The sequence below is a fragment of the Pan troglodytes genome, chromosome 5 (genome assembly GCF_028858775.2).
Source record: "Pan troglodytes isolate AG18354 chromosome 5, NHGRI_mPanTro3-v2.0_pri, whole genome shotgun sequence".
Classification (NCBI taxonomy): domain Eukaryota; kingdom Metazoa; phylum Chordata; class Mammalia; order Primates; family Hominidae; genus Pan; species Pan troglodytes.
This window is the reverse complement of record NC_072403.2, coordinates 129,222,577-129,246,610: the sequence shown is the minus strand read 5'-3', so window position 1 is coordinate 129,246,610 and position 24,034 is coordinate 129,222,577. Positions and strand designations below refer to the sequence as shown.

The 24,034-nt window shown below is 37.2% G+C and overlaps 1 protein-coding gene across 6 annotated transcripts in view; it reads left to right on the top strand.

Annotated features, from left to right (window-relative positions):
• ROS1 (ROS proto-oncogene 1, receptor tyrosine kinase) overlaps positions 1 to 24,034 on the top strand; it is a 139,965-nt gene that overhangs the window by 76,658 nt on the left and 39,273 nt on the right. For all 6 annotated transcript variants that reach the window (XM_016956213.4, XM_016956215.4, XM_009451893.5 and 3 more), the window contains 7 exons: positions 5,235 to 5,437; positions 6,950 to 7,094; positions 7,861 to 8,093; positions 8,182 to 8,358; positions 12,169 to 12,337; positions 20,074 to 20,191; positions 23,101 to 23,291. In XM_016956213.4, the coding sequence (XP_016811702.3) occupies positions 5,235 to 5,437; positions 6,950 to 7,094; positions 7,861 to 8,093; positions 8,182 to 8,358; positions 12,169 to 12,337; positions 20,074 to 20,191; positions 23,101 to 23,291 (1,236 nt within the window). The remainder of the gene's footprint in view (positions 1 to 5,234; positions 5,438 to 6,949; positions 7,095 to 7,860; positions 8,094 to 8,181; positions 8,359 to 12,168; positions 12,338 to 20,073; positions 20,192 to 23,100; positions 23,292 to 24,034) is intronic.

The following is a 24,034-nucleotide window of genomic DNA, read 5'->3' as shown; positions in this document are numbered from 1 at the left end:
TTGTCTATAAGAAACCCACTTTAAATATAAAGACACGTCATATAGATCAAAAGTAAAGGGATGGAGATAGTATATCATGCTATCGCTAATCAAATGAAAGAAGAAACAATTTCAGACAGAGCAGACCTCAGAGCAAGGAAAGTTATAAGGGATAAAGAGGGACATTACATAATGATAAAGGGATCAGTTCTCCAAGAAGATGTAATAATCCTTAATGCATATATCTCTAACAACAGAGCATCAAAATACATGAGGCAACAACTAATAGAACTGCAAGAAACAGATGAAGCCACTATCACCATTGAAGACTTCACAACATCTATCAGAAATGGGCAAATCCAGCAGAAAAAAAAATCACTAAGGATATACTGATGAACTCAATAACACCATCAATTAATTGACTGTAATGGACATCTATCTACTATTAATAATTTTTCCAACAACAGCAGAATAAACATTCTTCTCAAGCTCACATGGAACATTCACCAAGACAGACCATAAAATACACTTCAACAAACTTAAAAGAATAGAAATCATACAATATCTGTCCTCAGACTACAATGCCATTTAACTAGAACTCAATAACTGAAAGATAGCTGGAAAATCTCAGAACACTTGGAGATTAAACAACGTATTTCTAAATAACAAATGGGTAAAAGAAGAAATCTCAAATTAAAAATATTTTGAACTAAAAATGAAAACAAAACATCAAAACTTACAGGAATCAGTAAAATCAGTGCTTAGAGGGAAGTTTACAGCACTGACTGCATGTATTAAAAAATAGATCTAAAATTATTTAAGCTTTTACTTTAGGAAACTAGAAAAAGAAGAGTAAATTAAGTCCCAAATAATAATAAGAAACAAAACTAAAACAAAAGAAAAAATAAAAAGGAAGTATAGTAGAAATCAATGAAATTGAAACAGGAAATCAATAGAGAAAAATCAATGAAGCCAAAAACTGGTTCTTTGAAAAGATAAATAAAATTGATAAGCCTCTAGCCAGGCTAAGAAAAAAAGAGAGTGGATGCAAATTGCTAATAGTAGAAATGAAGGCGGGGACATCTCTGTAGAACCCATGGAGATTAAAAGGATAATCAAGGAATACTATTAACAACTCTATGCTCACAAATTTAATAACCTAGATGAAATGGACCAATTCTTTTAAAGACACAATATGCCAAAACTCACAGAAGAAGAAATAGACAATCTGAATATGTCCACATCTATTAAATAAGTGGAATCAATAATTAATAGCCTTCTGAAATAGAAAGCACCTGGGCCAGATGGATTCAATGATGCATTCTATCAAACATTTATGGGAAAATTATACCATCTCTACAATGTCTTTCAGAAAATTGAACCAGAGGGACTACTTCCAATTAGGCCAATGAATGAGTTTATTCTAGGCCAGAATTACCCTAAAACCAAAACTAGACAAACATATTACAAGAAAAGAAAATTTTAGACCAGTGTCTCTCTTGAATATTGCAAGAATTGCAAAAGTCCTGAACAAAATATTAGCAAATCAAATCGAGCAATATATTAAAATAGTTTTGTATCACAGTCAAGTGGGATTTATCCCAGCTATGCAAGTTTGAGTCAACATTTGAAAATCAATTAATGTAGTCCACTATATCAACAGACTAAAGAGGAAAAATCAGGTGGTCACATTGATAGATGCAGAAAATGCTTTTGACAAAATTCAACACCGATTCAGGATGAAAAATCCTTAGCAAACTAAGAATAGGGGTAACTTCCTAGAGAAAGAACATGTATAAAAAAACTTGTTGTTAACATCATTACTTAATAGTGAGAAATTAGAGGCTTTCTCACTAAATCAGAAACAAAGTAAGGATGTTCCCTCTCCCAATTTCTTTTCAACATTGCAGTGGAAGTCACAGCATGCAACAATACAAGAAAAGGTATACAATACAAGAAAAGGTATACTGATTGGGAATGAAGAAATAACGCTGTCTTTGTTCACAGATGACATGATCATCTATGTAGAAAATCTGAAAGAATTGACAAAAAGACTCCTGGAACTCATAAGTGATTATAGCAAGTTTGCAGGACACGAGGTTAATATACAAAAGTCAATCACTTTCATGTATACCAGCAATGGACAAGTGGAATTAGAAATTAAACACACAGTATCATTTACATTAACACCCACAGAAAATGAAATACTTAGGTATAAATCTAACAGCATATGCACAAAAATCTATATGAGAAAAACTATAAAACCCTGATGAAAGAAATCAAAGTGCTAAATAAGTATAGAGATATTCCATGTTCATAGATAGGAAGACTCAATATTGTCAAGATGTCATTTCTTCTCAACTTATCTATAGATTCAATAAAATCCTAATGAAAATCCCAGCTAAAGTTATTTTGTAGATATTAACAAACTGATTCTAAAGTTTATATGGAGAGGCAAAAGACCTAGAATAGGTAGGTATCACAGTATTGAAGGAGAAGAACAAAGTTGGGGAAGGCTGATATCAACTATATGACATTCTGGGAAAGTAAAAAACTATGTAGACAGTAATAAGATCACTAGTTGCGAGAAGGCTGGGGGAAGAAGTGGCGAATAGACAGAGCAGAGAGGACTTTGAAGGCAGTGGAACTATTCTATGTGATACTATAATGGTGGATACAGCTCATTACACATTTGTCCAAACCCGTAAAATGTACAATACAAAGCTGAACTCTAATGTAAACTATAGACTTTGGGTAATAATGATGTCATTGTAGGCTCATTGATTGTAACAAATGTACTACTTTGGTAGGGGTATTGATAATGGGGGAAAGTTATGCATGTGTGGAGAAAAGGAGTATCTGGGAAATCTTGGTACATTCCTCTCAATTTTGCTGTGAATCTAAAACTGCACTAAAAAATAAAGTCTTACCAAAAAAAAAAAGAAGTCCATGCAGTATCTGAAGTTGAACGACACACACACATATCCTCCTCCCAGCCACATACACAAACACGCTCCAAAATGAAGTCCTAAGAGTGGCATGAGTTTTTTTTTTTAAACTGGAACTCATTAAGAGTATGATTAATACTCATTATTTTCTTTAAAAAATGGAGTCTATTTTATGTTGCTAGTTTCTAGGTACATTATTAAGAATACTTTACCTCCATCTGCTGGAAATTTTAAGCAATTACAAGTTATCTTGGTCCTTTTTTTCTGAAGGCATTCAATTATCTTCAAAATGTATGGGATAAAAAAAAAAATGTAAGGGAAAAACCTGTCTTTCTGTCCTGAATAATGTTTCTGACACTTCAACATGTCATATTATATCAATTAAATAAAAGAATGACAAAATTACCAGTGACTTTTGAATTAGATAATTGCTCTGATTGCTCACATGTGTATGCCATTCTCTGTTCAGATCAGAAATCAGTACAAACTGAATATATTGGATAAATATTGGTTGAACTGGAGAGTGGTTCATCTTGTAACTTTAGTAAGGTTATCCATCTCTAAACCCCCATACTTTCCAAATGTCTTCAAACTTAGGTTCACAGTGCCCTTGACACTGTTGTTGGAGATTTTCGATGTACTTCTAATTTTAAACATTTTTTCCTGCATTTTGGAATTCATATTTGGAATTCCCAGACCAGACCAGCATTATTTTCTCTAACTTTTCATTTTAGTCTCAGTAATGATGATAGTAATAGCTAACATTTATTGAATGTTCTTACCATGTGCTAGGGATAGAGTGATATATAAATATCTGTAAAGCAGGCCATTGTCTCTGTTTACAGAAGAGCTGGAGTAACCTTCCCAAGACAAAAAAGTTAGCAAGAGTGAAGGAGCTGGCTTCATCAAGTTATTTGTCACTTAGACATTTACCCCCTAATTTTCTTACTTGCTGAATGCAAAGGTTGTATTTTATATGTGGCTAATATGAATTCATAAGGATCGACAACACATACTAAATACCTAATATATGTCAGGCACCCTCCTGGGGCTCTGGTGGAACAAAGATAATTCAAGCACAGTCTCAGCCAAAGATACTTACATTCTAGTGCTAGATGAAGAAAAGAAAGCAGCAAAAGAAAACCAAAACCAAAATCACATGTGGCTAGTGCACTGGTAGAAGAACACGTGAAGTGGAGTGAGGACAGAGAGGAGATGTCCTTCACCTGGAATAGGAAGGCAGAAAGGGCTTCCCAGGAAAAATGATGCATGAATTGAGGCTTAAGTAAGGTTAGGCAGATGGGGAAGATCATTCCAACCTGAAGAGACTACCTATGTGAAGGGTTGGAGGGGTAGAAGTCCTGCAGTGTGTAGATAGTGTACTGTGGTTAGAGTGAAGGATGGCTTTGCATAGCAGAGATTGGATATGCGGGCAGGAGCCAGATTGCACAGTGTCACGCACAATGAGTTAAAGAGTTGGCTAACTGGTGTAAGATTGTTAGATTTCATATTAAAATCATATTTGGAGTTATTTGCATATTATGTAATTATGCTACATTTTTAGGTGATGTTTTACATAAAGACTGTGAGTGAATAGGTCAAGAAGTTGTGTTCAGCTGCAAGTGACAGATCTGCGATTTTTCGAGGCTTAAGCCTGCGGTATGGTTGCGCTACTGCACTGGTCTAGAACAGACCATTTCCATTGTAGTCTCTGTGACTGGGGCTCCCTGGAGTTGTGCAGCGTGCAAGGTGTTTGGTTGTAAGCGGTGGCCAGGGAGCTCCACAATGCCATCAATCACCTGGACTTGATCTTTCCCCAAACATCCTTAGTGAGTCCTTTATTCAATTCTCACAAGATGGCTGCCGCCCCTCTTGCATAGTGTCCGCCTCCTGGGTTGGGGGAGGGTGAAGGACAGAGGTGCGCCACAGTGATAAGCACATCTGACTAACCAGACCGTGTCACATGATTGTCTGGGCTGCAATCAAACTTCAGAAACAGGTTTTCCTCCCAGCATGCTGCCCTGAACAATATCAGATATATATGAACTTGAAGAAAAGGAGAGGACATTGGGTAGACTGTAGCAGTACATACTACACATACTACACACGGTATCAAGCTGCAGCCATTTTTGTTTCTTCAAAGAGAATATTATTTCAAATCATTTTCATATTTATGTTTTCAAACAAAAGTTATGTATGCTCTACAAATTTCTTTCTAAGCTTTGATATTATTCTTGTTAAAAATCTGCTTTTCCTCTCATATATATATGTATAGATATTTAATCTTTTGGTTTCTTCTTATTTTAGATAAAGCGTTTCTGTCTCCAGCTTCAGACACTGTGGAACCAACTATACTTAATGCCACTAACACTAGCCTCACAATCAGATTACCTCTGGCCAAGACAAACCTCACATGGTATGGCATCACCAGCCCTACTCCAACATACCTGGTTTATTATGCAGAAGTTAATGACAGGAAAAACAGCTCTGACTTGAAATATAGAATTCTGGTAAGATTGGAACTAGTGGTCTTTGTCTTTTCACAAGATGTTCTTTTTTGATATAAAATTATGAGCCATAGTAAAGTATTTCCTATATGTTCTGAAATGGACTAGTACGCAACTTTTTTACAGCTAATGATTCATCAAAACATATTGTGTTCTAGTTTTCTTGACTGGGAGTAAGTTAAGCTTCAAGGAAGTATATCAACTCTTGCCCATTGATGGATTGCCATGGTAACAGTTTTCTGAGTGTCCAGAAAGAATTGGGTTTATTCCCCTCCCTGATTATCTAATTATCCTCAGAGAGAATGATAGAGAATTATTTTTGCAGCCTATGGAGCAGACTGAAGATTGAGGAGTAAGAAATGAACTGGACGGAAAGAACATTGCCTTATACCTCTTCTCCACAGCATTTATCTAATATAAAAATTGTACATTATATTTTGTCTTTTGTTTCCTATGTGCAGAGAAATATACTGCTATGCAGATACTGTTTTTAGTCATCATTGTATGCCTAGCACCTAGCACAGTTAGTGGCACTGTGTAGGCATTCACTAACTATTTCTTGAATGAATTGGCACTATTCATTCAATCATTGAAATGATGAAATGTATTCATTAGTATTTCAGTTGTCTTAGTGATGGAATCACATATATCCAATATTTTGCTTTGTGCTTGGCTTTATTTAGCCTGTTCAAAAGGTGAAATTGACTAACTGTTGGACGTTAAACACTATATGTTTTCCCATAAAGTGTATGTGATTTTTCATTCCTTCCTTAATTTTGTCTAATTAACCCTTTTTACACATTTCTAAAATAAGTAATTTCAGATAGATCATTTGGCTGGCCAAGATTGGACTTGGCAGCACTGGTCACGTCTGTTATTAAATTTAATCTATCTTATTGTCTTCTCATTGACTAACAGTGGTCTAAGACAGTGGTTCTCAACCTTGGTGGCACATCGAAGCTTTAAAAAAAAAAAAAAAAAACACTCTGCATCTAGGCTTCACCCCAGATAACTCAATCAGAGTCTCTGGCAATAGAATCCAGGCATAGTAGTTTCTTAAAACTTCCCAGATGATAGCAAAGTATAAACAAAGTTGAGAACCATTGGTCTAAGGAAACTCTTTTTACTCTCTTAAACTTTATTTCTAAGAGTGATTAGATACTATAAAAATATTTTATTGTATTCACATATGTGTCACATGTTTTCTACCATCTTGCTGAATTTCTAATACAATGTTAATGAAATAGTGTCCTCTTCTAGGAATTTAACTTCCCATGTGAAACAATTTATGCCACAAAACCAACTGAAGGCTACCAATCATTTGGTATTTATTCTTGGAAACATTGAACAACTCAGGTCTGGGTAGATTGGACAGTGGTATTACCATTAATAATCCAGAATTTAAAATAAATTAACTTTTTTGGGCCTTTAACTTTGTTCTCTGATTAAATAATTTCTACCAATTTGTATAAAATGTTAAGAATAAGATGTTGATTTTTAAAAAATCAATTACAGGAATTTCAGGACAGTATAGCTCTTATTGAAGATTTACAACCATTTTCAACATACATGATACAGATAGCTGTAAAAAATTATTATTCAGATCCTTTGGAACATTTACCACCAGGAAAAAAGATTTGGGGAAAAACTAAAAATGGAGGTAAGTTATGGGCTTGTTGTGGGTTTCTCAAGCAGAATATTGTGATATATGTGCTGTGTATGTCGATGTTTATTTTTTAAAATCTGAATGCGAAGTAATTTTAGTAAGCTTTTTTAAGTTTAATAAGAAAAATGTGTTTGTAGAAAACTTTGACCTGACCCTTACTCTAACCCCTGAAGCTGACTAATAATATTCTATCAAAATAGAAAGCAACTAGGAGGTAAAACATTGAAATCAATATTGTTTGACCAAGAAACACATTATTTGGTCTCACCACACAGTGTCACTTTTTCCAGATACTCATAGGTTTCTGTACATGTGGTGAGCTATAGAAAAACCAAGCTTTTTTCTATGTGAATTTTACTGAGGCCTGAGCTGTAAAGTTATGCAACAGTATAGCCTTAAAGAAAATAGGTCTGAAAAGGTTTTCTAAGAGCTGATGAGGTGGTGATTATTATGAGGTGATGACCTTTATTTCAGATGTCTCTGATGATATTCACAAAACTCACCCAAATTGGGTTATTCCCCGTTGGCCATATCCTTGAGCTGGAGTCAGAGAATGATTTGGTCACTGGGCAAAAATAAGTGGGAGCCTTTTAGGCAGCCTGTTAACCTATGATTATAGAAGAGGCTGACTTTCTTTCTGGACATGTGTTATTTATTCTGCTCATACCATATGATTACTCTTCAACCCAAACTCCATTACTTCTTTCCATCTTTCAGTGCTATTGCAGCATCCTTTATCATTCCTTGCTATTTATTTCAGTACCAGAGGCAGTGCAGCTCATTAATACAACTGTGCGGTCAGACACCAGCCTCATTATATCTTGGAGAGAATCTCACAAGCCAAATGGACCTAAAGAATCAGTCCGCTATCAGTTGGCAATCTCACACCTGGCCCTAATTCCTGAAACTCCTCTAAGACAAAGTGAATTTCCAAATGGAAGGCTCACTCTCCTTGTTACTAGACTGTCTGGTGGAAATATTTATGTGTTAAAGGTACAGTGAGTTTACTAGGCACTCTTTATTGTCATTCTCAAGTGCAAGGCTCTCAAAAGGTTAAGCAATTGTTCTTTTTTACCAAAAGGTTCTTGCCTGCCACTCTGAGGAAATGTGGTGTACAGAGAGTCATCCTGTCACTGTGGAAATGTTTAACACACCAGAGAAACCTTATTCCTTGGTTCCAGAGAACACTAGTTTGCAATTTAATTGGAAGGCTCCATTGAATGTTAACCTCATCAGATTTTGGGTTGAGCTACAGAAGGTAGACTTTTAATGCAAGTCTTTATTTTATGATATAGAATAAATTGGAAAGGGCTTTTTCGTGCATCTAGAACATGCTCATGTATAAATAAACAATATATTTGACAACTTTCATTGATTTATGTTTGGCATGCAGAAGCAGTGAGTTATCCAGACTAATTTCTGGTGGGAAGAATTCTCAGGGAGATTAATTTGCTTTTAAAAGGCTTTATGTAAAAGGGTATAAGTTATAGTGTACTAATTTTATAACATTTTACTTAGTTTAGATGTTAGCATGGTTCTCTGGTTTAAAGTCCCTAGTAACTTGGTGTTTTCCATGAAAAAAAAATGAAAAAGAACTGAAGAAAGAACAAACCAAAACTTTGTTTAGAAATGTTCTTTCATCATTTTAAGGGCTGTGCAGTAACAAGAGAGAAGTAAACCATAAAACCAGCTTATTCTAAAGTAGTTTTGTTGTTGGCTTGCAAACTTTAAATGATTCCTCATCCAAAACTTTTCACGCTTTAACCAATAAGGAAGCACCCACTGAATTTTAAGGCATCAATTAACCTGATTAATTCATTGATAGGGAAAGCCTACATTGACTTTTATGGTGATAAACTTAAAATCGATTATTAATTTTTTATAATTGCTATTTGTTATTTTAACTATTATATATTTGCATGTGCATGTTTGTATATTTCTGGGCCTATGTATGTGTACGCGTTTTTAAAGATTATTTAGAAATGTTTTGTTCAGTGGTAACTCAAAAGCAAATCAGTATAATCATGGCCTCACTACTTCTTAAAATGCAGTTATTCCCCAGGATGTTTAAAAATTATTATGTAAGGTATTTTTGTGATCTTATACTTTATAGATAAAAACTATGAAAACTGTGGAACAACACTGAATATTGAGTTGATAAACTCAAAGACCATAGTTTCACTGGACTTTTTCTGTTGAGCATGTTTCTGATGATTTGTTGTCTATTTAAAAAATTGCCACCTTATAAAAATGCAGTTAAATTGGAGAAATTGGAGGAGTGCCTTTTAAAATGACATCTATTTTAGTAAACTTAATGTAGTTCAGTCTAAAACCAAGAGGAAGGATGTAAAGTTCATTTCCAAGATTATCAAAGAAATGAAATGGGAAAAGACTTCAGAGATAATTGACACCCTAGCCTCTCATTTTATTGACCAGAAATGGAGATCTAGACAGATGCCAGATGTCACCAGGCAGAGAAAAACCCCAGGGCTGACTTCTCCCTACAGCAGTCCTATTAGGGTGCTGTCCGTGGAAGGAATAGGAGTCATTAAGTCATCCATCCCACTCTTTCAAGTTTGGGGAGAAGGACAGCAGACAGAGATCTCCTGGTTGAATCCTCATGACTTTCATGCAGTGCTTTTTGTTTCTAAACTTCCTCTGTTTTCACATTTGCTCAACACAGGTTCCAGGCAGACCATTTAGAAAATCATGAAGCTGCAAATACAAGATAGAGTCATTTGTACATGAGTGGCCATCTACAAATACTAACTATGAGTACAGTAAAAGTCTGTGGTTCTGCAAGGGTTGATGAGTGCTATATAGTCAGAAAGTGCTGTCTCTTTTGAACAACTTGAACCTATCTCACAATGACAGGACAGCTGGGAATAATACCGTAACTGCATACTGAAACTCTGAGGAGTGGGCAATAAAAGAGAGTATTTGTCTCTTTAATTAGTAATGTTTTAGAAAGGAAACAGGAAGAAAATGATAAACTTTGTCTCTGTCATTTCTGTCAAAATTTCCTTATCTGAAAAATGAGGGAACTAGAGCACAAGATGAAGTTTCTATCTAGATCAGGGGTGTCCAATCTTTTGTCTTCCCTGGGCCATACTGAAAGAACTGTCTTGGGCCACATGTAAAATATACTAACATTAACGATAGCTGATGAGCTAAACAAAATTCCCTAAAAAAAATTCATAATGTTTAAAGAAAGTTTACGAATTTGGGTTGGGCTACATTCAAAGTCGTCCTGGGCCACATGTGGCCCACAAGCTGAAAGTTGGACAAGCTTGATCTAGATCTTAAATTCTATATAATATAAGAAACTCACAACAGTGTATAGAAGAAGAACATATTTAAAATGGGGAGGAAACAAATAATTTTGTATGGTAATTTTTTTCATGGAAGCCCATTAAAATTGTGTTTTTCTCAGCTGTTCAGGCAAATCCCTAGCAGAACCATAAGTTTTTGAAGTTCCAAACTCTCAGACATCTTAGCTCACACTCCCCCTCACTCCCACCCACATAATTTGAAAATCCCTCTATGGTAGCCTTCACCCCTGCACTTGTTGGCTTCTGACAAATGGAAAGTCCTGACACCCTTGTGATTTACTGGGATATCCTGTGGCACCTCTCCAAGTTGGTGGTCTGCCCAGACATTCATTGCTGTGGTGATGCCAACACTCTACCGTTTTCCAGCGGTAGGTAACCTTGGTCAAACATCTCCTGACATTTCAAGGAGCTCTGATAATTTCTTGATGGTTTGGAATGTTGGGTTACCTAGTCACTATTCACTATAGGTAATTTCTCCACCAGATAATGAAGGAGACAGAACCAAAAAGAGTTAAGACTTTTTTTTTTTTTTTTTTGGCCAGGAGTTAATTTCTCTCTCTCTGAGGTTCACAGTAAATATTATGGATTCAATGCACCCGTTTCATTAAGCTATTAAGCTAAATGTCTCAGCAGGATTGATACATTTATGAGTTTAGTGCAGGCAATGTCCCTGACATCAGCAGTTCTATTTTTTTAAGTTTTCATTCCTTCCATTCCCTTATTCCCCTTTCTTATTGTACATAGTGGTCTACTGACTGAAAATGCTAAAGACAATCATTCCTTACTGAATAGAAAACTAATATAAAGTATCCATTTAATGAAATGATGTGACCTCATGAGTGTTAAGTGAAAAAGAAGATATAAATTAAGTTTATTTATGGAAACTGACCTTTTTATGAAACTCTACAGGGAAAATACACCAAGAACCCCTGACAAATTGCCATATCTTTTTGTCTTTTCCTATTTGTATGTTAAGAAATTATCATTTTCAAATAATGATACTAAGGATCCAAATATACAGATTTTTAGAAAGCAATGTCACAGAGCAAGAAATTTCAGATAGCTGCAATTAGAGGCCCAATATCTAAAGTGGAATGAAAACAAGATTTTCTGTATTTAGCTTCTAGCCTTGCTACTTAGTAGCTTCATAATAGTGGGCAAAATTTTTCTTCTTTTGGCTATGTAGGCTTCCAGTATATAAAAATAAAGAATTCTGTTTACATGTCTGAAGAGGGTGTTAGGAGGAAAAAAAAAGTCTTAGTTTGTAAGTCACTGTGGACTTCTTTATCAAAATATGTAATCAAAACATGTAAAAATATTATTGCTATGTAATTAACAAATCCCTGGGATTTGAAATTACCATTGTTTTGATCCATCATTGTCCCACAGCTATGGATTTGCATTCTTAGCCATCCTGATTAAATGTAGGTATCTACCCTTTGGGATAACAAGAAGTCATAGCTCTGAATCTTCCTCGTTGACATATAGTCAGAGGTGTATGTCCCACTTTGAGCTTCTCCCATGAACAGTCATGTAAATCAGTTATATCTTGTCATAAAAAGCAAAACGACTATAGGCAGTGGGGTAATGTTTGGGATCATTCATAAAGAAGTTCTTATTCTTTAATAGAAAAGAATGCTTAAATTTTAATCACTTGCTATAAGCCTATACATTTTTGTGTTTTAAGAATATTTTCTTAGAGAAACAAAAATATTAATCGAGACTTCTTTTTCTAGTGGAAATACAATGAGTTTTACCATGTTAAAACTTCATGCAGCCAAGGTCCTGCTTATGTCTGTAATATCACAAATCTACAACCTTATACTTCATATAATGTCAGAGTAGTGGTGGTTTATAAGACGGGAGAAAATAGCACCTCACTTCCAGAAAGCTTTAAGACAAAAGGTGAGTACTAACATACTCAATACTCAGAAAACTCTGTGTTTCAGTTCTTTTCTTATCACTTATTTCACTAATCCTAGAGATATATGAAATTGTTCTTTAAAAGCAGTACATTATTATTTCTAGAACTTGAATGAAGAAATTGAGAAAATATAGGAGATCTTGCAGGCAGTAATGAAATAATACTGGCTGGGTCTGGCTGGATCCTGAACTGGGCAAAATTACTTCTTCTTTCAGTATCCTTATTTGATGTCTAGCTATGACAATTTTGTGGTGATAACTATATGAAAATAGTGTTACTGAATGTTCAAAAAATATTTATTGGCTACTATATTTGAGATACTAGGATGAAAAATATAAGAAGTTCATTAAAAATTAACTAGTGTTCTGAAAGATATACCTTAACTCTGAGATGAGCTCTATAAGAATGGAAGGAACAAAGATCTAGAACCAAAAATACCATTTGACCTAGAAATTACATTACTAGTTACATATCCAAAGGAATATAAATCATTCTATTACAAAGATACATGCACACGTATGTTCACTGTAGCACTATTCACAATAATGAATCATTTGGAATCAACCCAAATGCCCATCAACATTAGACTGGTTGAAGCAAATGTGGTACATATACACCATGGCATACTATGCAGCCATAAAAAGGAATGAGATAATGTTTTTTTGCAGGGATATGGATGAAGCTGGAAGCTATTAACCTCAGCAAACTAATTCAGGAACAGAAAACCAAACACTGTGTGTTCTCACTTAAAAGTGGGAGCTGAACAATGAGAACGCATGGACACAAGGAGGGGAACAACACACACTGGGGCCTGTCAGGGGGAGGGGTGGGGGGAGAGAGAGTATTAGGAAAAATAGCTAATGCATGCTGGGCTTAATACCTAGGTGATGGTTTGCTAGGTGTAGTAAACCACCATGGGACATGTTTACCCATGTAACAAACCTTCACGTCCTGCACATGTACCCCAGAACTAAAAATAAAAAAATTTAAAAAAAGAATGGAGGGAAAATGCTCCAAAACTTATGATAGTTTTCTTTATTTTCATTTATCACTTATTTTGTTTCAAGTTGAGATATATTGTTAATCTTATCACCAATTCATCAAATCCATCACTAATAAAAACTTCAAATGCTCATTTAAAAATATGTAATCATATCAGAATATTTCTGAATATTTCTTTTTTTTAAATTTCTTCTTAAAAAATAAGATACATGTGCAGAACGTGCAGGGTTGTTACATAGGTATACATGTGCCATGGTGGTTTGCTGCACCTATTGACCTGTCCTCTAAGTTCCCTCCCCTCAGCTCCTATCCCTCAACAGGCCCTGGTGTGTGCTGTTCCCCTCTCTGTATCCATGTGTTCTCAATATTCAACTCCCACTTATGAGTGAGAACATGTGCTGTTTTGTTCTCTGTTCCTGTGTTAGGTTGCTGAGGATGACTTCCAGCTTCATCCATGTCCCTGCAAAGGACATGATCTCATTCCTTCTTATGGCTGCATAGTATTCCATGGTGTATATGTACCACATTTTCTTTATCTGGTTTGTCATTGATGGATTGGCTTGGTTCCATGTCTTTGTTATTGTAAATAGTGCTGCAGTAAACATACGTGTGCATGTGTCTTTATAGTAGAGTGATTTATATTCCTTTGGGTATGTACTCAATAATGAGATTACTGGGTCAAATGTTATTTCTGGTTCTAGATCCTTGAGGAATCGCCATACTGTCTTCCACAATGGTTGAAATAATTTACTTTCCCACCAACAGTGTAAAAGTATTCCTATTTCTCCACATCCTCATCAGCATCTATTGTTTCCTGACTTTTTAATAGTTGCCATTCTGACTGGCGTGAGATGGTATCTCATTGTAGTTTTGATTTGTACTCCTCTGATGATCAGTGATGTTGAGCTTTTTTCATACGTTTATTGGCTGCATAAATGTCCTTTTTGAGAAGTGTCTGTTCATATCTTTTGTCCACTTTTTGATGGGGTTGTCTGTCTTTTTCTTGTAAATATGTTTAAGTTCCTTGTACATTCTGGATATTAGCCCTTTGTCAGATGGATAGATTGCAAAGTTTTTCTCCCATTCTGTAGGTTGTCTGTTCACTCTGATGATAGTTTCTTTTGCTGTGCAGAAGCTCTTTAGTTTAGTTAGATCCCATTTGTCTATTTTGGCTTTTGTTGCCATTGCTTTTGGTGTTTTAGTCATGAAGTCTTTGCCCATGCCTATGTCCTGAATGGTATTGCCTAGGTTTTCTTCTAGGGTTTTTATGGTTTTGGTTTTTACATTTAAGTGTTTAATCCATCTTGAGTTAAATTTTGAATAAGGTTAAGGAATGGGCCCAGTTTCAGTTTTCTGCATATGGCTAGCCAGTTTTCCCAGCACCATTTACTAAATAGGAGATCCTTTCCTCATTGCTTGTTTTTGTTAGGTTTGTCAAAGATCAGATGGTTGTAGATGTGTGGTGTAATTTCTGAGGTCTCTGTTCTGCTCCATTGGTCTATATATTTGTTTTGGTACCAGTACCATGCTGTGTTACTGTAGCTCTGTAATATAGTTTGAAGTCAGGTAGCATGATGCCTCCAAGTTTGTTCTTTTTGCTTAGGATTGTCTTGGCTACATGGGGTCTTCTTTGATTCTATGTGAAATTTAAAATAACTTTTTCTAATTCTATGAAGAATGTCAACGGTAGTTAGATGAGAATAGCATTGAATCTATAAATTACTCTGGGCAGAATGGCCATTTTCATGATACTCATTATTCCTGTCCATGGGGATGGAATGTTTTTCCATTTATTTGTGTCCTTTCTTATTTCCTTGAGCAATGGTTTGTAGTTTTCCTTGAAGAGGTCCTTCACATCCCTTGTTAGCTGTATTCGTAGGTATTTTATTCTCTTTGTAGCTATTGTGAATGGGAGTTCATTCATGATTTGGCTCTCTGCTTGCCTATTGTTGGTGTAAAGGAATGCTTGTGATTTTTGCACATTGATTTTTTATCTTGAGACTTTGCTGAAGTTGCTTATCAGTTCAAGAAGTTTTTGGGCTGAGATGATGGGGTTTTCTAAATACAAAATCATGTCATCTGCAAACAGAGACAACTTGACTTCCTCTCTTCCTATTTGAATACCCTTTATTTCTTCCTCTTGCCTGATTGCCCTGACCAGAACTTCCAATACTATGTTGAATAGGAGTGGTGAGAGTGGACACCCTTGTCTTGTACTGGTTTTCAAAGGGAATTCTTCCAGGTTTTGCTCATTCAATATGATATTGGCTGTAGGTTTGTCATAAATAGTTCTTATTATTTAGAGATATGTTCCATCAAAACCTAGTTTATTGAGAGTTTTTAACATAAAGGGATGTTGATGTTGAATTTTATCAAAGGCCTTTTCTGCATCTATTCAGATAATCGTGTGATTTTTGTCTTTGGTTCTGTTTATGTGATGGATTACATTTATTGATTTGCATATGTTGAATCAGCCTTGCATCCCAGGGATGAAGCCGACTTGTTCGTGCTGGATATGTTTTTTGATGTGCCGCTGGATTCAGTTTGCCAGTATTTTATTGAGGATTTTTACATCAATGTTCATCAGGTATATTGGCCCGAAGTTTGTTGTTGTGTCTCTTCCCAGTTTTGGTATCAGGATGATGCTGGCTTCATAAAATGAGTTAGGAAGGAATTCCTCCTTTTCCATTGTTTGGAACAGTTTCAGAAGGAATGGTACCAGCTCCTCTTTGTATTTCTGGTAGAATTCAGCTGTGAATCCATCTGGTCCTGGGCTTTTTTTGGTTGGTAGGCTATTAATTACTGCCTCCATTCCAGAGCTTGCTACTGGTCTAGTCAGGGATTCAACTTCTTCCTGGTTTAGTCTTTGTGTATGCATCCAGGAATGTATCCATTTCTTCTAGATTTTGTAGTTTATTTGCATAGAAGAGTTTATAGTATTGTCTGGTGGTATTTTGTATTTCTGTGGGGTCAGTGGTGATATCCCCTTTATCATTTTTTTTGTGTCTATTTGATTCTTCTCTGTCTCCTTTTTTATTTGTCTAGCTAGCGGTCTATTTTGTTATTTATTTTATTTTTTAAAAAAAAACGGCTCCTGGATGTGTTGATTTTTTTTGGAGGGCTTTTTGTGTCTTTGTCTCCTTCAGTTCTTCTCTGATCTTAGTTATTTCTTGTCTTCTGCCAGCTTTTGGATTAGTTTGCTCTTGCCTCTCTAGCTCTTTTAATTGTGATGTTAGGGTGACGATTTGAGATCTTTCTGGCTTTCTAATGTGGGCATTTAGTGCTATGAATTTTCCTCTTAACACTGCTTTAGTTGTGTCCCAGAGATTCTGGTACATTGTCTCTGTTCTCATTTGTTTCAAAGAACTTATTTATTTCTGCCTTAATTTCATTATTTACCCAGGAGCCATTCAGAAGCAAGTTGTTCAATTTCCAGGAAATTGTGTGGTTTTGAGTGAGTTTCTTAATCCTGGGTTCTAATTTGATTGCTCTGTGGTCTGAGAGACTGTTATGATTTCAGCTCTTTTGCATTTGCTGAGGAGTGTTTTACTTCCAATTATGTGGTAGATTTTAGAATAAGTACCATGTGGCACTCAGAAGAATGTATATTCTGTTGATTTGGGCTAGAAAGTTCTGTAGACATCTACTAGGTCCACTTGATCCAGAGCTAAGTTCAAGTCCTGAATATCCTTGTTAATTTTCTGTCTTGTTGATCTGTCTAATACTGGCAGTGGGGTGTTGAAGTTTCCCACTACTATTGCATGGCAGTCTAAGTCTCTTTGTAGGTCTCTAAGAACTTGCTTTGTGAGTCTGGGTGCTCTTGTATTGGGTGCATATATATTCAGAATAGTTAACTCTTCTTGTTGAATTGTTCCCTTTACCATTATATAATGCCCTTCTTTGTCTATTTTGATCTTTGTTGGTTTAAAGTCTGTTTTGTCAGAGACTAGGATTGCAACCCTCCTTTTTTTTTTTTTTTTTTTTTTTTTTTGCTTTCCATATGCTTGGTAAATTTTCCTCAATCCCTTTATTTTGAGCCTGTGTGTGTCTTTGCATGTTAGATGGATCTCCTGAATACAACACACCAATGGGTCTTGACTCCTTATCCAATTTGCCAGTCTGTATCTTTTAATTGGGGCATTTAGCCCCTTTACATTTAAGGTAGGTATTGTTATGTGAGTTTGATCCTGTCACCATGATGCTATTTGGTTATTTTGCATGCTAGTTGATGCAGTTTCTTCATAGTGTCATTGATCTTTATACTTTGGTGTGTTTTTGCAATGGCTGGTACCAGTTTTTCCTTTCCATATTTAGTGCTTATTTCAGGAGCTGTTGCAGGGCAGGCCTGGTGGTAACAAAATCCCTCAGCATTTGCTTGTCTGGAAAGGATTTTATTTCTCCTTCACTTATGAAGCTTAGTTTGGCTGGATATGAAATTCTGGGTTGAAAATTCTTTTCTTTAAGAATGTTGATGTTGGCCCCCAATCTCTTCTGGTTTGTAGGGTTTATGTTGAGAGGTCCACTGTTAGTCTGATGGGCGTCCCTTTGTAGGTAACCTGGCCTTTCTCTCTGGCTGCCCTTAACAGTTTTTACTTGATTTCAACCTTGGAGAATCTGATGATTATGTGTCTTGGGGTTGATCTTCTCGTGGAGTATCTTAATGGTGTTCTCTGTGTTTGCTGAATTTGCATGTTGGCCTGTCTTGCTAGGTTGGGGAAGTTCTCCTGGATAATATCCCGAAGGGTGTTTTCCCACGTGTTTCCATTTTCCCCATCTCCTCCTGGTACTCCAAGCTATCATAGGTTCAGTCTTTTTATGAAGTCTCATATTTCTTGGAGGCTTTATTCATTCCTTTTCATTCTTTTTTCTCTCTTCTTGTCAGCATGTCTTATTTCAATAAGGTAGTCTTCAAACTCTGATATCTTCTCTTCCACTTGGTCGATTCAGCTGTTGACACTTGTGTATGCTTCACGAAGTTCTTGTGCTGTGTTTTTCAGCCCCATCAGGCCGTTTATGTTCCTCTCTAAACTGATTATTCTAGTTAGCAATTCCTCCAACTTTTTATCAAGGTTCTTAGCTTCTTCGCATTGGGTTAGAACATACTCCTTTAGCTCATCATAGTTTTTTCTACCCATCTTGTGAAGCCTACTTCTGTCAGTTCATCCATCTGATCCTCTGCCCAGTTCTGCACCCTTAATGGAGACATTGTGATCATTTAGAGGAGAAGAGGCACTCTGGCCTTTTGGGTTTTCAGCATTTTTTTCATTGGTTCTTTCTCACCTTCGTGAGTTTGTCTAGTTGTGGTCTTTGAGGCTGCTGACCCTTGTATGGGTTTTTTGTGGGGGCCCTTGTTGTTGTTGTTGATGATGATGCTGTTGTTGTCACTTTCTGCTTGTTTGTTTTTCTTTCAATAGTCACTTCCCTCTTCTGTAGGGCTGCTGCAGTTTGCTGGGGTTCACTTTAGGCCTTATTCATCTGATTTGCTCCCACGCCTGGATATGTAACTCAAGGAGGCTGGAGAGCAGCAAAAATGGGTGTCTGCTCCTTCTTCTGGGACCTCTGACTTCAAGGGGCACCAACCTGATGCCAGTAGGATCGCTCCTGTATAGGGTGTCCTGACAATCCCTGTTGGAGGGTCTCACCCAGTTGGGTGGCACCAGGAGGAGGACCCATTTAACGAAGCACTTTGTCCCCTGGTGGAGAGGGTGTGTTTTGCTGTGGGAAAGCCCACTTGTCTGGGCTTCCCAGATTCCTCAGAACTACCAGGAGGAGAGGCTAAGTCTGTTGGTCCACAGAGACTGCAGCCACCACTCCCCCTAGGGGCTCAGGCCCAGGGAGATCTGAATTCTGTCCCTGAGCCTCTGGCTGCAGTTACTGGAGATTCTGCAGGGAAGCCCCACCCACTGAGGAAGGATGGGTGAAGGTTAGACATGAAGAGGCACTCTGGCCGCTGACTACCACAGCTGGTGTGTTGGGTTGTGGCGACAAGTCTTGGGACCAAGCTGTCCAGCCTTGCTGGCTCCCGCAGGGGAAAAGTACAGCCTGGAGCTATAGAAATGGATGCTGCATTTCCCCCCGCCGCCCAGGGAGATTAGCGTGTTAGGCAATTGGGAGTCCCAGTGCTGGCTGCTGCCCCTCCCTCAAGGAGCTCAAAGGGCTTAGACAGCAGGCAGCAGAAGGCTGTGCTGGTCACCCCTCCCCCAGGGAGTTCAGTAAGCTTAAGCAGATTCCAGCTGAGAGGCCATAAGAATCTGCACATTCTAGGGTTGGGATGCTAGGCCTTGGTGGCATGGGATCGAGAGTGGGATCTTCCAATCCATGAGTTGCACAGTTCTTTGGAAAAGCAATTTCCCTGGCTGGGTAGCGGGCTCGCTCGCCGCTCCCCTTGGCTGGAGGGGAGGGGGTTCCCCTTCCCCGTGTGGTTCTCAGGTGGGCTCACTGCTCTTCCTTCTCTCTGTGGGTCACGCCAGCCTTCTAGCCAATTTTGATGAGCGAATCTAGATACCTTGCCGGTGAAGGATTCACACACTTATTATGGTTTTTTTCAATAGGAACCTCTGAACGCAGTTGCTTCTAGTCGGCCATCTTGGCCCCTCCTCTGAATATTTCTTTAATGTTATTTGTCTTTCCTCTTAGTATATTCTGTAGAAAGATTTCAGTGCAGAAGATTAATACTTCAAACATATCAATCAATATTTTCTTTTTTTCCCCAAAGCTGGAGTCCCAAATAAACCAGGCATTCCCAAATTACTAGAAGGGAGTAAAAATTCAATACAGTGGGAGAAAGCTGAAGATAATGGATGTAGAATTACATACTATATCCTTGAGATAAGGTATGTGTGTTTGCAAAGTACTTGTAAATGACAAAGAACTAAGAAGATAATTATGAAGTAATCAAAAGTAACACTATGCAAATGTATTTATATATAAACAAAGATCTTTAGTTAAAGGACTCACATGCATCATTACGTTCTTTGCTCAATTCCTAGACGTTGGTCTTGGCATGCTAATTATAAACAGATCACGTCATTCTCAGAAATCTCTAACTGCTCATTGACACTTTATGGAAATTGTTTGATCATAGGCTCATGCAACCAGTATTAACTTAATATCAGTTTTGTTTAAAAAGCTTAGCTGATGTTTAATGTTAAATGATGATGGCATGTAAATTCCTGATGATAATTTGCTTTAGCAAGGTGAATACTCTCTAGTGAGAATTGGTGATGAAGTAGATATTTCTCATACTGTAAAATTAGGTCAGGTTCTGAAATGGTCTGAAGTGTAGAGGTCACACAGAATTCTGTATTCACTGGGAAGATTACAGTTTGCAGTGTGTTCCCAGGGACTGAAAACACACCATCGATGAAAACCAGCCACTGATGAACAGCCTCAGATCTGGCCAGTACGGGGAGCACGTGAACCATAACTGGCTTAGAAGGACTGATTTCATGCCAACTTGAGGGGAGAATTCCAAATTCCAAAGACACTCCTCTCACAGGACTATGAAACCATCTTTTAAGAAGTTCCAAGGACAAAAGTCACTTCCATAATTATAGTCCTGGCAACTTGATCTTTAGATCTATTTTTGCTTCCTCTGGCTCTGGCATTCCCATAACCTTAAAAAATGTTCCTGTTCATACTAGAGAATTCCCTTGGCCCTTATTTCTAATTGAAACCTCCTTGAAGTTTCTGTTGCTGCTTTTCATGCAGAGTGAAATACATTCTAACCTGCAGAACTGTCTTGGTGGTTTGTGACTGTAATGATGTTCAGCAATCAGGTCATACATCAGGTTTTTGCTAGGACCTCTTTTGTGTGTTACCCTGAGTAACACCTTAAGTGCTACTAAAATGACTCCATCTAAATACTTTGCATACTCCTTGCTCCAGGTCTCCACTGTCAGGACATGGACTACAAGATGACTGAATGATTGTCGTAACTTCAGTGTCTCAAAATAAGTCCTTCAGTCAGGACACTCTAGTTAGACTCTGTGTACTCACTGATGGGGTAGTGGAAGTGCAAAGTGCATGAACTTGGGAGTTGAACAAGCCTTATTAGTTTCCGAGGGTTGCCACAATAAAGGACCACCAACTGGGTGGCTTGAAACAGTAGACATTTATTCTTACGGCTCTAGAGGTTAGAAGTCTGAAACCAACGTATCAGCGGGACTGCTTGTTCTGATGGTTCTAGGGCAGAATCCGTCTTTGCCTCTTAGCTTGTGGCGTTTACTGGCAGTCCTTGGTATTCCTTGGCTCGTAGATGCATCACTGTCATCATCACCTCCTGCATCACAAGGTGTTCTCTGTGTCCAAATTTCCCTCTTCTTATGCAAGTGCCAGTCGTTGGATTAGGGTCCACCCTAAACTACTATGACCTCATCTTAACTTGATTACATTTGTCAAGATCTTATTTCTAAACAAGGTCACATTAAAATATTCTGAGTGGGTATGCATTTTGGGAGGACATGACTCAATCCAGTACACAAACCATGTTTAAATGCTTGTTCTTTTCCTTTTTTGAACTTAAGTTTCCTCATCTGTAAAATGGAGATGATAATATCTATCTCATCTCTTTAAGCTGTTGTGGACTCAGTGAATTAAAACAACGTTATGTAAAGCCCCAGTACAGTATGTTGTAAATAGAAGGTGCTCAACCAACATCAGAATTCTTCTTTCTTTTCTCAATGGCCATTGTGTAGAGCCACTTCACAAATTCTCAAGGGCCTCTTTCTTTTGGATCAGAGTTGTTTGGTTAAACAGTGAAATGGCCAATGCTAAAGGTGAGACTTCACAAAATGTGTAAAAACACTCTGTCCTAATGCTTTGCTCAGGATGGTCCTTAAAGGGACCCTCAGCTCCCGGGAACAGCTGTGACCAACTCTGCTGCCCTGCTGCTCCCGATGTTCTTACCCTTTCCCTGCCTCTTATGAGGGCCAGCCTTCACTCTCTGTTGGTCTTCAGAAGGATGAGTCAATTAGCAGGAATAGAACTAGATTCTCCCACATATCCCTAAGCTTACTGTGGATTGGCACCAAGTCCTAAAACTATTGCGGTCTGAAAAGTTTCAGACCTGAAATATTCTTCATTGTTAGAGAAGACATAAATGGAAGACCTTGAGCTTGCCTTTGATGATTCTGTAAAAAGTCATTCCAGTTATGTCTTTTGAACCCAGCCCTTGTGCTCTTTCCATGTTTCAAATGAAAAACAATTGGATTGACTTTGAGGTGGAATGTAGGTCAATACAAAAGGAAGCAACGAGCCTCAGAATCTCAGATATAATGATAACTTTGGTAGCTGAACTATCACACTTTCCTTATCAATTTTGTATTCTGTATTTTATTGAAATATGGCATAAGTAAACTACAAATAATGTAAAAGACTGAAAATTGAGAAAATGGAAACTTCCCAGTTAAAAATCATGGAATAATTGTCTTATAGGTTTGGAATTCTGGAGAAAGTTTACCCATGCTATTAGTATAGGAAAAAGGTACTCAGCTGTCTCTTCACCACTGATTACTCACAGTTTTCTTGGTGGGCTGAGTTAATTGGCTCCATGCCTCACTAGGATCACTATAAAACCATGCTGTTAGCATCTGCGTTGCCAGATTATGGGAGAGGAATGAGGTCAAGGGTAAATTGTGCCAAAGGACACTCTCTGGCGTTCAGTCACTAAGAAGATCTATGAACAACTAGAAATAACAGGTATATTGTCATGTATATTTTCTGTATTTATTATTTTTTGCAGAAAGAGCACTTCAAATAATTTACAGAACCAGAATTTAAGGTGGAAGATGACATTTAATGGATCCTGCAGTAGTGTTTGCACATGGAAGTCCAAAAACCTGAAAGGAATATTTCAGTTCAGAGTAGTAGCTGCAAATAATCTAGGGTTTGGTGAATATAGTGGAATCAGTGAGAATATTATATTAGTTGGAGGTAAGTTACCATGTCTGTCTACACACTAGCTTATTACCTAAAGGTTCAGTAATAAATATCAGTACATTCTTAACATTAGCAATAGATAATGGTGACTATATATATATATCTTATTATCCAAACTATTGAACTATTCCATTCATGTGATGTGATCTTTCTAAAACATCATTATCATCATGTCATTTTTCTCCCCAATAATAATCAGCCACCCCCTTAATTCCTACCACATCAATTGCATGCTGCTAATTAGGCTTCCAAGGCTGTTCACAATCTGTTCTATCCAGCCTTATAATTCTGTTCACATTATACCAGCCTTATGACCACTCCTACATTATACATAACAGGCCTAAGACCTTTGTTTCTTCCCCAATATCTACCTCTTCCACTGTGTATTTTATTTTAGTTTATGATATATTGTCTTTCTAATCACATAGGCAGGAAATCTCAGTGCCATATGTGATTTTTCCCTCTACTCAGTAATCAGGTCCTGTTGATTTTACCATCTTGATTTTTCTCTGATGAGTTCTCATCTTCCTCTTTCCACCTTGGCTTTCCTAATTTAAGGTATCATTTCTTGCCTGTGCCCTTGGCTTACACATACTGCTGACAGTTAATTTAGTTGAAGCACAGGCTGGATTACTTAACCCCTCTCTGAAATACCCACAATGGCTCTCCATTTACTGCTTTCAGAATCAGCTACAAACTTCTTTGTGGCATGTGAGGTCTTCTGTAATTTATCCTCC